Source organism: Sardina pilchardus, chromosome 6 (genome assembly GCF_963854185.1).
Source record: "Sardina pilchardus chromosome 6, fSarPil1.1, whole genome shotgun sequence".
In the NCBI taxonomy this organism is placed as follows: Eukaryota; Metazoa; Chordata; class Actinopteri; order Clupeiformes; family Clupeidae; genus Sardina; species Sardina pilchardus.
Genome location: NC_084999.1, coordinates 14,842,578 through 14,859,060, shown reverse-complemented (window position 1 = coordinate 14,859,060; position 16,483 = coordinate 14,842,578). Strand labels below are relative to the sequence as shown.

General features: G+C 42.7%; 2 protein-coding genes across 2 annotated transcripts in view; both read right to left on the bottom strand.

The window, feature by feature from the left end:
• Positions 1-16,483, bottom strand: part of si:dkeyp-97a10.2 (uncharacterized) — a 360,817-nt gene that overhangs the window by 130,801 nt on the left and 213,533 nt on the right. The window lies entirely within an intron of this gene.
• The window catches only part of iglon5 (IgLON family member 5), a 150,534-nt gene continuing 144,120 nt past the window's right edge, over positions 10,070-16,483 (bottom strand). Inside the window, exons 6-8 of the mRNA XM_062538589.1 lie at positions 15,515-15,638; positions 14,535-14,686; positions 10,070-11,370 (exon numbers count right to left, since the gene is read on the bottom strand). Of these exons, the coding sequence (XP_062394573.1) occupies positions 11,270-11,370; positions 14,535-14,686; positions 15,515-15,638 (377 nt within the window). The 3' untranslated portion in view covers positions 10,070-11,269. The remainder of the gene's footprint in view (positions 11,371-14,534; positions 14,687-15,514; positions 15,639-16,483) is intronic.

Sequence of the window (16,483 nt, the reverse complement as noted above, 5' to 3'; positions counted from 1 at the left end):
CAGTTATGCTAAAATGCTAACTATGCTAACCATGCTAACTAGCTTACTTGCTAGTGAGGACTTTTATATTAAAACATTTGTTGCTAGGGTATACATGGTGGCCACTATGAGGAATAAAGAAGTTACAGTAGTATAATCATAGTGGTTGCTATGGAAACGGTCATAAACGCTTAATTTTAATGGTTGCTATGTTGGTTGCTAGGTACATGGAGGTTTCATGTAGTTGACTGGAGGCATAATTGAAGATAATTGACAGTTGGAATGGTTGAACAGTTAAATAGTTGAGTAGTTATAATGGTTAAATGATTTTGATAGTGTATTATTGCAGTGATGACTTTTATTTTGAAACAGTTGTGGACAGAGCAAACAGTTTAACAGGATATGTAGTCTTCAGAGTGATTGTATGCTTAAAGCCTGAGAAAATGACAGTTGGTTCCCAGGTGGCTGGCCAGCTGGCAGATGAGTCTAATTGCTGCCATGATGTCATAATGAGCAATGTTAAGTCTATGGGGGAAATTGTAATAGTTTTTAACTAATAGTTTAAAAAGTATAAAAGTTTCAAAGTTGAAAAATACATCCCTTCGATGTCCTAAGTAAGATCTACATAACACAGTTTGAATGAAGTTTCTACGTTAAACGGTTCAAGCTGAATTGCGTGCGTTAGAAGAAGAATAATAAGAAGTTGAAGTAGAAGACTAGGAAGAACAGTACAGTGCATTTTCATGCACTGTAATAATAAGAAGACTTGGAATAACAGTATAGTGCATTTTCATGCACTATAATAATAAGAAGAAGCAGAAGACCGAGGAAGAACAGTACAGTGCATTTTCATGCACTGTAATTAGGGCCTGGAAGAATAATAATAATAATAAAAAGAAAAAACGAAGGAATATCAATACAGTGCATTTCCATGCACTGTAATAATAAGAAGCGACCGGATTTCAATAGAGGGGATGCATCCCCTCTAACAAGGTTACCGGCAAGTTATGAAACTTCCGCCTTTGCAGGTGGCTTGTTTGATCATAGAACATGGAAGTCATGTCAGCCTGTCAGAGATGGTTAATGGAGGCCAAGCAGCGAAGCTGCGAAGGCACCCATTGTGTTTGTTGATATTCTTCCCTATCATTCCACCATGGGAGTCTATGGCAGCCCATAGAAACGTCTGGTAAAAAGTTGTGAAATTTGGGGCACTGATTTGGGGCAGTCCCATGATTCATGTCACCAAATTATATGGCGGCAACTCATACACTTTAGCGCCACCAACAGGCCAAAGTTGGACAAAGTTGCCGTTCACTCACATAACCTTTGACCTAACCGATTTTCAATAATGAGGTATTGTTGAAATCCATGGACCAAGACGAGTTCAATGCATCCTATGACGTCATTTTCCGCCATGATGGATTTTCCGCCATTTTGGATTTCATCAAAAACACTTAAAATCAACACCAAACTTGAGCTAGAGCATCTTCAGACCAGGGCTCACAAATGCATTTGTCTTTGGAATTTAAACTGTTCACCCATAACAGCCAATCGAAATTTGTGGTGTTGCTAGACAGGAAGTGAGCTCATATCTCAGCAACCCTTGCACGTATCAAAACCAACCTAGTATCAAAATTAACCTTAGTATATGGACTCAGGGCCCCATCAGGAGGACACTCAAGAAATGTGATGATCTTTGACATCTAGGGGGTGCTGCAATCGAGAAACATGCCTTTTGGCCTGTAGCTGCTGTTGTGCTTGGAATTAAAACATACCAGTGGTGTCTGGTAATACTGTGGAAGGTACTTAGGTCAACAGCGGACAAGTTGTGGAGGATAAGTGATATCAACGTAATTGATCCGGCCGCCATATTGGATTCAATCAAAAACACGAACAAGTTTTCGCAGGTCACCCTCTTCAGACCATGCCATGACCATTTGTGGCGAAGATGCCAAACACGAAGTGAGCTCATATCTCAGCAACCATTACTTGTATCAAAACCAAACTTGGGAGGACACCCAAGGAATTTGGTGACCTTTGACCTCTAGGGTCGCTGCAATTAGCAAAAATGCATTTTCTTTTAATAGTTCAGACTGAGCCTTAGATATGTCTTGTTTGTTAAAGCAATATTCTCAAGCGTTTGCCCAACACAGCCAATCAAATTCCACTTTGATGTCGCCAAACAGAAAGTGATTTTATATTTCAGGCAAGCTTTGGTTGCCAGACATGAAACTTACTCTGACAGCTTATGGCAATATGTCTGAAGTAACAGCATTGAGCTGCCACAGTAATCAAGCCTAACTGCTTGCTACCCTCATTGCTGCTTGCAGCTTTATTTTATTTGGTCAGTTAATAAGGCGTTCTAACTCAGATAAAGTAGACTTAAAGGGATATTCCGCCATTTTTGGAAATACGCTCATTTTCCACCTCCCCTCGAGCAAAACAATCGATATTTACCTTGTTCCCGTTCATCCAGCCATTCTGTGAGTCTGGCGATACAACTTTTAGCTTCAGCCTAGCATAGATCATTGAATCGGATTAGACCATTAGCTTCTCGCCTGCTAGCTTCATGTTTAAAAGATTTCTGGTAATTTTCCCATTTAAAACGTGTTTCCTCTCAAGTTAAAAAGTGCAATAAGACCAACTGAAAATAAAACCTGGCGTTTTTCTAGGCTGATTTGACATGGAACTACACTCTCATCTGGCGTAATAATCAAGGCAACTTACACACTACTGGCACTACTACTGCTTGTTGTCTATGGGGACTATTTTCAGATGCTGCGTACGATATCACTGCGCCAATGGTACGTTTGCAAGTTGCCTTGATTATTACGCCAGATGAGAGTGTAGTTCCATGTCAAATCAGCCTAGAAAAACGCCAGGTTTCATTTTCAGTTGGTCTTATTGCACTTTCTAACTTGAGAGGAGACACGTTTTAAATGGGAAAATTACCAGAAATCTTTGTCACTTTTAAACATGAAGCTAGCAGGTGAGAAGCTAATGGTCTAATCCGATTCAATGATCTATGCTAGACTGAAGCTAAAAGTTGTATCGCCAGACTCACAGAATGGCTGGATGAACGGGAACAAGGTAAATATCGATTGTTTTGCTCGAGGGGAGGTGGAAAATGAGCGTATTTCCAAAAATGGCGGAATATCCCTTTAAGGCTATACAGACTATTGTAGATCTTACAATAATTATAGTTAAATCCATATTCACACATAGGAGGCTGTTTTAGAACTTGCTGTGGCTAAAAAGTGTATGTCAACAAACATGCTTGTCCTAATTAAGTTTATCTACTTAATGCAGTGTCTGAGTCATATGAAGAAGAGCCAGACCAGTTTCAGCAAGTCAGCAAAACTTTACCATTTTATTTTGGAGGGAAACGCCGACGTTTCACAACATCCAGCTAAAGAAGTCTGCACGTGCTCAGGCAATGTGCATGCACTCCAGAAAGTGACAGAGAGGGAAACACTAGGGGTGTCCTACGAAGCTCGATTAGTGGCTTAGCGAGGTATGTTGCTTGCGCTCAAAACCAGGGTATGCTGTCATACGAAAGTGGATTTGTTTTAGCGTCGCTGTATCACCATGGTATCTTATGCTCGCAACCAAACCTGCTCGGGAGAGGGTTATGTGCTTAGTTATAGCTCAAATCGTGAAATATCACCGCCCTCTGACCAATTCTAACCAATCCATTATCTTGAACAACGAAGTTATCTCACGTGTGCTAATCTGTCATACTTTGAACAGGTTCGGCCCCGCCTTTGCAAACATTTTGAATCTCGAAGGCGCTTTTAACTATGTTGTGCGTGCAAATATGTCACGGTTACATGCTGCCACTCAGACATGCCACCACTACGACATGCTTCCATTTAGACATGCCTCTATTTCGACATGCTGCTATTTAGACATGCTGCCAATCCGACACATTTTAGTACCCCCATTCCGACAGTTTACAAATCCTATTTTTTTCCAAGTCAATTTAACGGACCCTATGAGCCCGACGGATGCAAAGTGCGTCAAAAAACACACCCATTCTTCTCTGTTACATTGCTCCGTGATTATTAGTCACAGCGAAATGAGACCTATATTGCATGAAAGAGCAGAACCGGGGCTTTCCAACGAGACTAGACACGTGTCTGTACGATCAAGTATAAAGTATAAAATAAAATCATGAATTTAAATCAAAGTATATCATATTTACAGTCTATATTGCTCTGCGTTCACGCACACAGCCACTGCTCTCGCTTGGATTACTCCGGGACCAGGCATCGCACAGACATGACAAGCATATCAAATGAAAGAGGAGAAACAGAGCTTTCCGTTGATACCAAACACATCGATCCTTTTGTGTTATAAAAACAGACGAAGTGACAAACAAATAAGAATGTCATATAGCTTCGGCTCGCTACTTTCGTTTGATTTACTCGTGAAACGCCTGGTCAAAAATATATGACTTGCATGTCAGATAAAAGAGGAGAGCTAGAGCTATCCACAGATACCAAATACAACCTTCTAGGCCATAAAAAAGACGAAGTGACAGCAAAATAATAACTGTAACATTAATAGCCTATTAATTACCTCATGTCGGAATGGCACGTTGTTTGAAAAAAAAGTGAAATACCGCCACTGCGACCATGAAAAAAAAAAATGTCGGAGTGGTGGGACTTTTTCCCATAAGGAGACATGCCTCCACTACGACAATTGGACGTCAATGTCGGAGTGCTGGTATGTCGGAATGAACGGCGGATACCATATGTCACTACTATGGACATGCATGCCATACAATATCTGATGACCATCGACTTTTTGATGTTATAGGTTAGACACTAAAAAAGACCACCCTAGATTTCGCTACCGCTCATAAATGCGGAAGTAATCGTTTTTAAACCTAGGCTGTCTTGTGCGTCTCCACGTTTCCCGATTGGTCAAAATCACCCCAACCACGAGAACGCGCACAGATCTGAGCTGAAAGCCTAGTTTGACAAATTTATCACATACCTGCTGTCGTAGGATCACTTAACTTAATACCCGAGTTAAGGCTTTGTGCAGCCTCGATATGTCTAGATAACCTAGATTTGTCTAACTTGCTTCGTAGGACACCCCTTGTCATCAGTTTTCTCTTCTCCATACCACAGAATTGGGAAACCCCAAAGCGAAGTCATTCCAGTAAAAACAGTCGACACAGGTTATGTTAAAAACAAAATTCAGCTTTATTGTTGTTCTTTTTTAAAGTCCATTTAAGTTATCTTTTTTCTCCTCTTCATGGAATTTTTGACAATATTCTTACACACTGGGAAAGAAAGGGACATTAACGGGACAAAAACGGGAACTCAAGTGAATCAGCAGAGTCAACATACTGAAGCACGACACATGACCAGTGGGAGTGGAAGACAACGCTCAGATGTGTCCATTGTAATTTAGTCCGGTTGTTTTCCTTGGATGTTATATATTCATATATATTCATATATATATATTAGGTTTATATATATTTTCTGAAATCCAACACTTAGAAAAAGGGTTTAAAAAAAATCAGCAGAAGTCTGAAATACATTTACAACTCAACATGCCCACTATGAGGATGCCCGGTGATGGAGACGGACATGGAGAAAATAAACATCCAACCTGCACTCATAGGCACACAGACACAAACATGCAAAGCACTCGACCTCAAGTTCTCCCACACAATACACTCTCACATTCTATGCTCTCTCTCTTTCTCTCTCTGTCATACACATGCAAACATGCTGACACGCTCGTTCTCTCTCATAGACACAAACAAACACACTCATACACAGACTGATAACTTGGTTCACACACACATACACACACACACACACACACACACATTAACACAGGCAGGGATGGAAAAGAATGGTGAAGGGTCAGTCAGGTTTTTCAATCTGGGTTAAGGAGAGAGGCAATGGGGAAGAGGGGTCAAGAGGTCAAAGGTCGTCGGGGTGGGGGGGAGAAATGGGCATGTCTGACCTGCTGCACTGATCTCAATTGGTGACTTGAGTGACAGTTTGCATGTAAAAGCTCTACAGAGATTCAGAGGAACCCTAAATGCTCCCTTTCTGTTGAAGCAGCTGTAGGCTCGCCTGCGACTGACAGGCAGAGATGAGGATAAGTTGGGAGTGTCTCTCGCATCGTTGACATTCAAACGGGAGGGAGGACGGGAGAGCGAGGGAGGGGGAGAGGTTGGGGCGGGAGCGGCGGACGGGGCCTTATTGTTTGGCCTGATTGGTGGCGGAAAGTTTCTGCTTGGCTGTGATAGTAATTGCAGGGTACCTGCTGTTGTGAGGGACAGGCGATTGATGGAGGCCATCTGCGGCTTCAGCAGTGCGGCTCTGCAGAGAGGCAGACCTGATGGGGGAGTGGGTGATCATTCAGTCAACTGTCTGCTGCTCAGGTAACACACAGCAGATTCATCCGTCTGCATTTTTTCCAACCCATATGCTCTGGTTGTTTTCTCGCCCTATTTTCTCTATCTACTGTATCTATCGGTCTATCTATCTATCTTTAACTGCCTATGTAAGACCTAGTTAACTAACTACAGTTACAATAATCAAAGTGCATGTTACATCCTGTAAGTCCTTCACGCTGATTTGCGACTGCCTAATCAACTGTTTTCTGTCGACTGTGTGACTATTAATAACTTGATTCTCACACATAGTAATGTTTTATGCTTTGAGTTCACTTTTCAGTTTTCAGACATCAACCTTTGGATACACAGTATCCACAGGCATTGGTTTAAAAAATAACACTCGCTTTATGTCAATCAATCCTCAAACATTAGTGTAATTTACTCAGTAAAATATTGCATGTCATAACTTGACACTAAAGGCTAAGACTCCTCACTTAAAAAGATTGACATCTAGCTGTTAATTTGAATGTGTAGAGGTGCTTTTCCTTTTTGCAGTTTAAAACCTCATTTTTACAAAGTCAGCGTTACACGATCATTTGGTGCAATTACTGGGTTCTGTTTGCTGGTCAGCGAAATATCTATCTTTAAGCTGTGGCTGAACAGACCACTCCAAGACTAATTCAGGCATTGGGCCATTGTAGTGCAAGCCCCAGGATAAATTACTCTATTTCAAGATTCAATAGAGTATTGATTCTGTGTTGCATTTAAAACTGAGTCAGATTTGTCTGCTCACACAGAAATAGATCAGCACCATGTGGTGACTTTTGCCTCGGCACAAATCTTGACTCATGAATAAAAAAACAATAAATTACTACATACATACGCTAAGCATCCAATAATGACTATGTCTCTCTAAATCTAGTTATTGTTGTAACCATTCAGAAAACTTAGTACAGAAAGGTCAAATAGTGTTTTCTCTTTCATAAAAAAACATGTAAACAATAATATTTTAAGGAATTTCAATATGTACAAACTAATGGTGTGAAACAGCATCTCTCTGTGGTGACAGCAGAGAACTCCGTCTACCTACTTGCATGCAGATTCTCTATTTTGTTGTGTTTAGTTAACAAATGAATGTTGGTTATGATACATTTAATAATAATAATAATAATAATAATAATACTGTTTTAACATCATCAGTTTTACTTCTGTTCAGGCAGACTTTGTATGACTGCAGATCACGACTTGTCACCAACTGATTGTCACCTTTGCACATATAAACATCACTGTGCATACTGCTTCCATACTTTATGGTGTTATGGCAATTATCATGAAAAGAATGATGCCGAGGAGGACGTACAGTATGTTGCCACACACTAGACTGATAGTGATGGATAGTGCCCCTGTCTGGGGGGGGGGTTCACTGGTCAAGTTCTGCCCATCTCCCCCTGTCCCACCGCCCCTCTCTTGGCTGGGAGAAGCAGTTAGGCAGTCACGGTGACTCTCCCGATTTCTTGTGTGTGTTGGATAGGAAACTAACATGAACTAAGAGGTGAGGATGACATGCAGCCAGCACTCTAATACAGCTTGCAGCTGGATCCTTCTGGAACTTTCCGGACGGACCACCCCGGATCCTGACCCACACCAGATCTGACCCCGCAGTGCGCTGAGCTGCCTTCCCTGGGAGGTGTGCCTTTGTCAAGTCTGCTGAAGGGGAAATCTTATGGTGACACTTAATCGGCTTCTCTTTTGCAAGGGGTCATAAGGAGAAAACAAAAGAAAACAAAAGAAAAAGAAAGAAAAGAGAGAGAAAAAAAACAAAGCCCCAACTTCCACATTTAAAACATACACCCACCCCAATCTGGCCCATACACAATACTCAGGACTTTTTCAGGTCTTTTTTTTTTCTTTTTCTTTTTTTTAAATCCACCCATAACAAACATTTACATGCTTTTTTTTAGACCCACATCGAGGAACATGACATGTTTTCTTTTTCATTTTGATTTGTATCTTGTTTCTTTTTTTTTTCCTCTGAAGAGAGAATATGTACACAGAGATGTTTATACTTGACAATTCAACTTTGATGTTGAGATGTGAAGATGGCGTAAGAGTGGAGAAGACAGGCAGCTGAGTGAAAGGATGGAGCAAATGAGGAAATCACTGAGTAGCATACAAAAAAGGATACAAAGAAATGACAGAAAATGACACACTGACCAGAACACCAGGTTTTGTGCTTAAGAACTGAACCCATAGGTGTCTTGTGGGCTTCCGTAGGTAGAGCGCGAGAGGGGGGGAGGAATGCATGTGTTGTTGCCCTTTAGTCTGGATTCACTACACCTAGAAGAGATTTCACGATTGCACGGTGGCGGCACGAGGCTATGGAGACAAACATAGGCTCATACAGGCTCGTTCTCCCCCACATTGGATTCACATGATCATGCATAGACACACGTTCAATGCCTTCACAGACATGTCTTTGCAAAATGACTTCCAAAGGCTTCAAGCAAACGTTACCAAAACACACGAGGGCACCACTGGTTTTATACAGTACACAATCATTGATCTGTTTGAGAGCTTCTGGCATTCTTTTAAAAAAAATCACTACAGTTATAGTTTTATTTGTACTTTACATTCCATTTAGAGGACCTAAAATCAATATCTGCTTTCACGTTCAGGGGTTATTGCTGGTTTTAACGTACGAAAAGTGAAGCTAAATCAAACAGGTGTGGGTTCAGAGGGTGAGCTATATACAAGGTCGAACAATGTTATTCATTGGTTTAATTCATTCCTGTGAATGGATACCCTTCTTCTCAGCTCATTGGGGAATTTTTGTGGAGGCATATGCGTGCGTCAGACATGAAGAGCGGGGCCTGCATGCTGAGAGTGGGTGCACATTCACGCAAACCGCCGAGCCCGATCCCACTTCGCTTTAAGCACAGGCCTTTCTGTGCAAAAATGCTAATTAGCCCGCAATGGCCCTGTGTGCGAGGCTAACTCTCGACGTGGCGAAGGCAAGGGGGGGGGAGAGTTGTCCTTGAAGAGGATCCTGTCAATGCCGGGATTGAGTTTGATTTATGAGTTCTGTCTCCCGCCGGCTGGAGGGAGGGAGGGGGAACGCAACGGTCCCCTTGCTTAGTGAATCAGAGGTAATTGCTAATTACGGCTTTATGTAACCCCCAGCCCAATTTTTCACTGGGTTTATCTCGCTTCTGTGTGGAGAGGGTTTCAGCTGATCTACCGCTTTGTATATAAACATATTACAGTATGGTTGAATGAAGTAGTTTAACCTACATCAGATACGAGCAACAGCATGGAAAACATTGAGGACATAGACATTATAAATTAAATTACAGTTCACTGATTGCTTGTTTTTGGATGAGAGGACTCCTTCAAATTCTGTTTTTTAAACAAAGCTCATCGTGACATGACAGAGTCACCTTTTGGGGGTTAGAAAAAAGAATTCTCATTTTTCTGATTTAATGAAAGTGTTTTTTTTTGTTTGTTTTGTTTTTTTTACAGAGCAACGTATAAAAAGATTTCTGCGCAAACAACCAGTAATCAGCACTGTCGGTTTACAGAAGATATATTTCGCCACGTGAATTTTACTGTTACCATGTTTAGCTAAAGTACGTAGTCACTTCTTCATTATTGTATTAACACCAAAAAAGTAAAAAGCGATTAGCCTTGCAGGGAGGGGTACGTACACAGTGCAGGGCTGGGGGGGGGCCTGGGGGGGGAGGCAGGGGACGAGAGGGGTCACAACAAGGGGACATCTCTAACCGGTACATGCTATCCACAAGCGAGACAGAGGAGAATGGTAATGGCTGCACTCAAAGTAGGCGACACTGAAGACACTTCCTCCTGGTCAAGAGGTACTCAGACAGACTGGATTATGGGTAACATTTTTTTTTTTTTTTGTAGCTTGTGTGTGTGTGTGGTTTTTTTTTTGTTTCCTTAGAAATAAGCCAAATGTGGGGACTGTGACATTGGCCTCTGTGCTGCATATTTACACTGGGACGACTCTGATAGGCGGAGAGAGGTGTATGAGGTGAGAGGTATGAATGAGCGAACTGGACGTGAAGATGCGGAACATAAAGATGGCCACTGTCCCATGGTCGGTCGGTCATGGATGGAGAGAAATAGGATGCTGAATGCGGTGTGTGTATTGACATCATTCGTAGCAGCAGTATCAAGAGTGCCCAGAGGGGGCGCCATCCAAATATTTTACATGCTGCGCAGTGGGCAGAAGGTCACCAGGCTCTGCTGATGAGTGGCCTCCGACATCTGTCATTTAAAAGGTCGCATGGTCTAGTTTTATTGTTATCATCTTCACCATCATCTTCACCATCACCACCATCCTGGCCCTCACACTAACATCAGCTTCAATGGAAAATCATCTTAATGCACATACGTAAAGTGAATAAGCTGAAGCTGACTGGGCTTACTATTATTATTATTATTATTATTATTATTGATGCTGTTGTTATTGTTATCATCATTACATCAGGTTGACCTTCATCATGAACACATAACAGAGCCTGGTGAAAAGCTGAAGATGATCTGAAGATGGAACAGACTGAACAGGAGAAGACAAGGAGGATGTAGGAGAAGAAAGAGAGAGAGAAGGAGACAGAGAAGGAGAGAGAGAGAGAAAGAGAGAACGAGAGAGAGAGAGAGAGGGAGGGAGAGGATGGATTTGCTGTGTGATGCAGCGATGGCTCCTGGACTTAATGCATAATTCTTTTTGTTCACAGTGATGGGTTCATAATTAAAGACTCCTTCGTCGTCGTCATCATCATCATTTTCTTCTTCTTGTTAGCCATCGTTATCATCACCACCTTCGTCTTCATCTTCATCCTCGTCTTCTCTTCTCTTTTTCCTCACATTGTCGGTAGGGGGAGTGGGGGAGGGACGAGACAGGCTCTAGGCTTTCAGGAGTACACATGCGGACAGGCCTAGCCAAAGGCCCAGGCCATTCACACGACTCCCGTCTGAAACGCCTCCGTTGTACGCTGCCTCTGGTCCTGCAGATAGGAACAGACAGAGCGGGCGTTACCATGGGGAAGACAGAGAGAGAGAGAGAGAGAGAGAGAGAAAGGGTGAATGAGAGACAGAGATTGAGGGCGGAAAAAGATGAGCTGCAGCTAACAATGCAAAGAAAGGAAGCAAATAGTCAGAAGGCAAAGACTACCTCAGAGAGAAAGATTGAGTTGGAGGGTGAGGGAGGGGTCCAGAGAAAAAAAAAGTGAGACAGAACAAGACCCAAGATGTAAATGAAGACCCTCCATGATTAATTCACATTCAGTTGACGCCAGAGAAAGCGGCCGGGGAGTTACAAAGCAGCACAAAATGAAAGAGAAAGAGAAAGAGAGAGAGAGAGAGAGAGAGAGAGAAAGAGAGAAAGAGGGCAAGAAGAGAGAGATAGAGTGTCAGAGATAAAGATGAAGAAGAAGAGGGATATCATGTGAGAGAAGAGAACTGAATGGAGAAAATGGAAAACCCAGACAAGAACGCGAGACCCTGTGAGAATGGGGCACTTCAGTCAATCGTATATCGGCGGCGCGGCTGTTTTGCGGGGAAACCGTGCCAAGTCTACCAAACAAGACCTGCTGTGCACACCGGACACTGAGTGATGGGGGAACATGGAGGACACAGACAATGGAAGTGCCAAACAAACAAAGGAAAAAAAAAACAAACAACCCAAAAAACAAACAAGTGAGATTGCATAGCCTTTCATGCTAGCCGAGGTGAGGGCAGGTCACTCTGTCATAAACATAAACAAAGGTAAACAAAGACAAAAATAATCAGACATCGGCGGCAGAGAAGAAAGCAGGTGCTACATTAGAGACGCATATAGTGGGAGAGAGGAGGTAGGGACTAGACTAGCCCCCAGGAAGCCGGCGGGAGAGGGGGAGGAGATGGGGATGATAGGGAGAAGAAAGATGGAGGCAAGAAGGAGAGATGGAAGGGGAAGGGGAGAGATGTAGGGAGGAGAGATGTACGGGAGCGGGTACCGCGCTTGACTCATCCGCCACAGTCTCATGGAGATAATGAGAGCGAATGAGCAAACGAGGGAGCAAGAGAGGAGGAGCGGGAGAGATGAAGCACTCACTTAAGATGGTAATGTGTTCTCAGAGAGAGAGAGGGAGAGAGGGAGAGAGGGAGAGAAGAGAATAGAGGAGTGGTGGCTAAAGAATCACCCGGCGATTTGCGAAGAAGAGAAGCTAATGTGTGGAAATGGAGTGCGAAAAAGCTGAAGGGAGGGATGCTGTAGAGGAGGTAACCATTTGCCATGCAGGAGAACCACTTGGAGAGGATGAGAATACAGTGAATGAGTGAATGAATGAATGTATTAGTGAATGAATGAATGAATGAATGAATGAATGAATGAATGAATGATACGACGAGGGATGATGGAACAGGTGGGAGGGCGACTTCCTGTGGGTAAGGAAAGAGAACTTTATGAGCACAGAGAAGGAATGGAGGAAGAAGAGAAAGAGACAGAGGAGGAGGAGAGTTTGAGTTTAGAGTTTGTGTAATGGGCCAGGAAAAAAGAGGGATGGAGAGTGCAGTGGCCTGAGAGAGACTAAGGAAGGAGAAAGAGATAGAGAGAGAGAGAGAGAGAGGTTAGTGGAAGTATGAGGGACATAGGAGAGGTTTATGTGGCTCTTTCGCCAAATTGATACTGAACTAACTACACATTATATTGCCTTAATTTGCCTATTTAAGGTTTGCAGCCCAATGAAAGGAGTGTGGATGAAAGTCCAAGCATGTATGTCATTACAACAAACAGTGAAGAGGAAGGCCTGCCTGCAGAAGAAGAATTTGCCTGCTATCTGAATGAGACGACGCAGAGATACATCTTAATGACACTTTAGCTGCATTATAGCCAAAGATGACAGAGTTTACACTGAGGAGAAAACTAAGAGATACAGATGGTATATTATGATTATGCTGGAAACATCTTATACAAATGCACAGATACACATACATGTGCAAATCTGACATCAAAAACGGAAAAAAGGAACAGATAGTGTATTTCCTTTTGAATGAAATGATCAACATCAAAAACAAATGCTGGTAATTGGCTTTGAGAAGAGGACACAATTGAACATATCCTCAAATGAATCCTACAGTACATATCGAGTAGGCCTACTGGCTGGCTTTAAGATCCATCTATACGTAAGAGGCTATATAAGTTGAATGCTATTGATGAAAAGCATTTATAGTTGCAGTGGAATAATAGACCACTGTGGTTTATTCCCTCAATCAATTTTTAGAGAAATATGGTAGAAGATTACCATGGTGATTACAGAATTATGACGATTTTCTTTACTTCTTCAGGTAATTCTTCAGCAGCTATAATTCCTTCAGCTACCCAGAATGAGTATTTGGGAGGACTTGGACTCAATTCAAGATGCAATCAAATCAAAATGATTTGTATGCATTCCTTCATTCCAACAAACTTTGTACATTTCATTTCATCTGCAGTAGGCAGAAAACCTTTTGTCTAACTACAGGCCAGCAACAGAATCATCAATGTTGACAACAAACTAAGTAAACCCACTTGGTATGAAAGCAAGATCTAATCTTATTAAGAAGTTAATTTTCTCTTCCTGAACAAAATACTTCGTTTTTATTAAGGAAAAGCGAGTGTGAATATTCATGGTGCTTTTTGGCGCGGATTGACTAGGAAAAGTGAGTAACAAATCAAGTAAATGTGATTTTGTCTTAAATATATTCTGGCTGTTTAAACCAACTCACTGTTCTGCAGTGAAATTGTATTCAGTTGTTCAGTGAGAAATTGTATGTCAGTGAGCTCATTATATTATCTCCAAGTCTATCTCCCAGCCATAAAACAGCAAGAAAGCAGTGGGAACAAAATGACTAAAAGTTTTAAGTAAATTCAAATGAAATCACCCCAAAAGAAATATTAATCATTACAGACAAGAAAATGCAAATGTAATTATAAAAAGGGCCAAACAGACTGACATAAAAATAAGAAGAATTGGAGTATGGACAAATCAGATTGTTTACTGTTCGCCAGTGTAAATGAGGTTTTTAATTTCTAGCCGCCATCTGTATTTGCTTGATATTTTGGGGCGCCCCATGTCTCGCAGGTGTGTGTGGCACGGGCAGGTGTGTGTGTCGCGGGCAGGTGTGTGTGTCGCGGCCCTGAGGGACTCACGCAGTAGTAGCATGCTGGCGTTGGAGGCTCCGAGGCGGTTGGAGGCGAAGCAGGTGTAGTTGCCGTAGTGCTTCTCCGTCACGTTGGTGAAGAGGAGCAGCGAACGCGTCTTCTCGTTCTTGATCCGGAGGGTGTTGTCACTTTCTACAGGTCTGCAGGGAGAGACAGGAGGAGGAGGAGGAGGAGGAGGAGGAGGAGGGGAGAGGAGGAGGAGGAGGAGGAGGAGGAGGAGGTAGGGAAAAGGTAGTAAAAAGGAGGAAAAAAATCATTCAATCATTCCATCAGACGTGTGACTGGACCCCCTCTCCCACTGCTGGGCCCGCGGAGAGGAAGACTTCTGGGCGCTCATCTCGTTTCTCACCTCCCCCAGGCGTCGAGCGGTCAGGGGAGCGACTGATGTTTAATTCACAGAGTTAGTGGACCTGTTCTGAAACGCTGCCATCTCATTTTGCCCTCCCTCCTTCACGCCTTCCCTCTCCCTCTCCCTCTCCATCCTCCTCTCCCTCTCCCTTCTACAGTCACCGTCAACTATCTGTGAGTGGGGGAGAGGTTTTCCTGGGGACATTTGCTCTAATCAGGGCTGGTGCTTGCTGCCATAGCTTTTGTCGCGTGCCCTCCCCGAATCAGATACTATTCACCACATGTACTTACACTACACTACACTACAGCAAGATAAATGCAGAGAAAGACTGTGCTACAATTAAAATGTTCTTATACAGTATTTCATCATTTCAAATCCCCAATTTAGTTTAAATGCTTCAGTTTAAATGCTTCAGTCATATTTTTGCTCAACCCGGAAGACTGGAACTAGAACACGATTGGAGTTGTAGTTAGACTGTTACAGTATTGCATACAATTCAAAGACATTTTGGAGAACTGATTTGGGATTCATATTATACAACCAGAGACGGTTGTATTTTAAGTATCTTTGATACAACTATAGCACATCTAGGTCACCCCGGCTGACCACCCTTACTTACCTGTGGTCATCCTTGTACCACTCGAAGGTGGCGGTTGGCACAGCCATGGCCTCACAGCGGAGGAGAGCGGTCTTCCCCAGCTGAGCCGAACTGAGATGCTTCACATCTGTGATGGTAGGAGGATCTGGAGAGAGCGAGGGAAGACATTAGGGGAGAGGGGGAGAACGAGAAAATGAGAGAGTGCAGAGAGGGATAGAGAAAGAGGAGAGAGAGAGATTCAGCTATATAGGCCAAGGAGGAGAGATGGAGGACAGAATGATTGCCTCTATTATTACTGTCGAAGAAACATTGTTCTGATTATTATTTGGCTACAAAAACAAACATGAACACTGGCACGATTAATTGCATTGTTGCCCTACAATGACTACACACATCTGCCTTTCGGAGCTAATTCCAAACCATTCCATCATTCACTAGCCCCTGCCGGTCCCACTCAAGGTCAGTAGGGATTAATATGAACTCAGAACCGGGCTTTGGTATTCAGGTCTTGGCTGTGCAGTCAGAGCAGCCGACACATGTGTTTGTTGCTGGAGTGACAGAGAGGGAGAATATCATACAGACACTCATGTCATATTAATGGGCCTTTCGGGGGGGAAGAGCCGCATGGCATGTCAAGCAGGGCAGCCTGATACGTTAGCAGGGGGCTCATTGTTATGCTGGGGTGAACACCCTGGACTGTCTGCTTCCTCTGGGGGTCTGTGTTCACAGAGGTGTGTGAGGAGCAGGATGTGAGTAAGTGTGTGTATTTATAGTATGGATAAGTAAATACTGACTGTGTGTGAGCGTGGGTGGATGAGTGTCCATATATGGTTGTGAATGAGTATGCTACAGGTACTGTATGTTTATGATTTAAGGGTGTGAAAGTTGAATCTTTTAGTGTTTGTGTCCATATGTGTAGTTGTGTGTGCGTGCTTTTGTTATTTCACTATGTTTGTGGGTCGTGACTACAGTATAGAAGTTTGTGTTGAA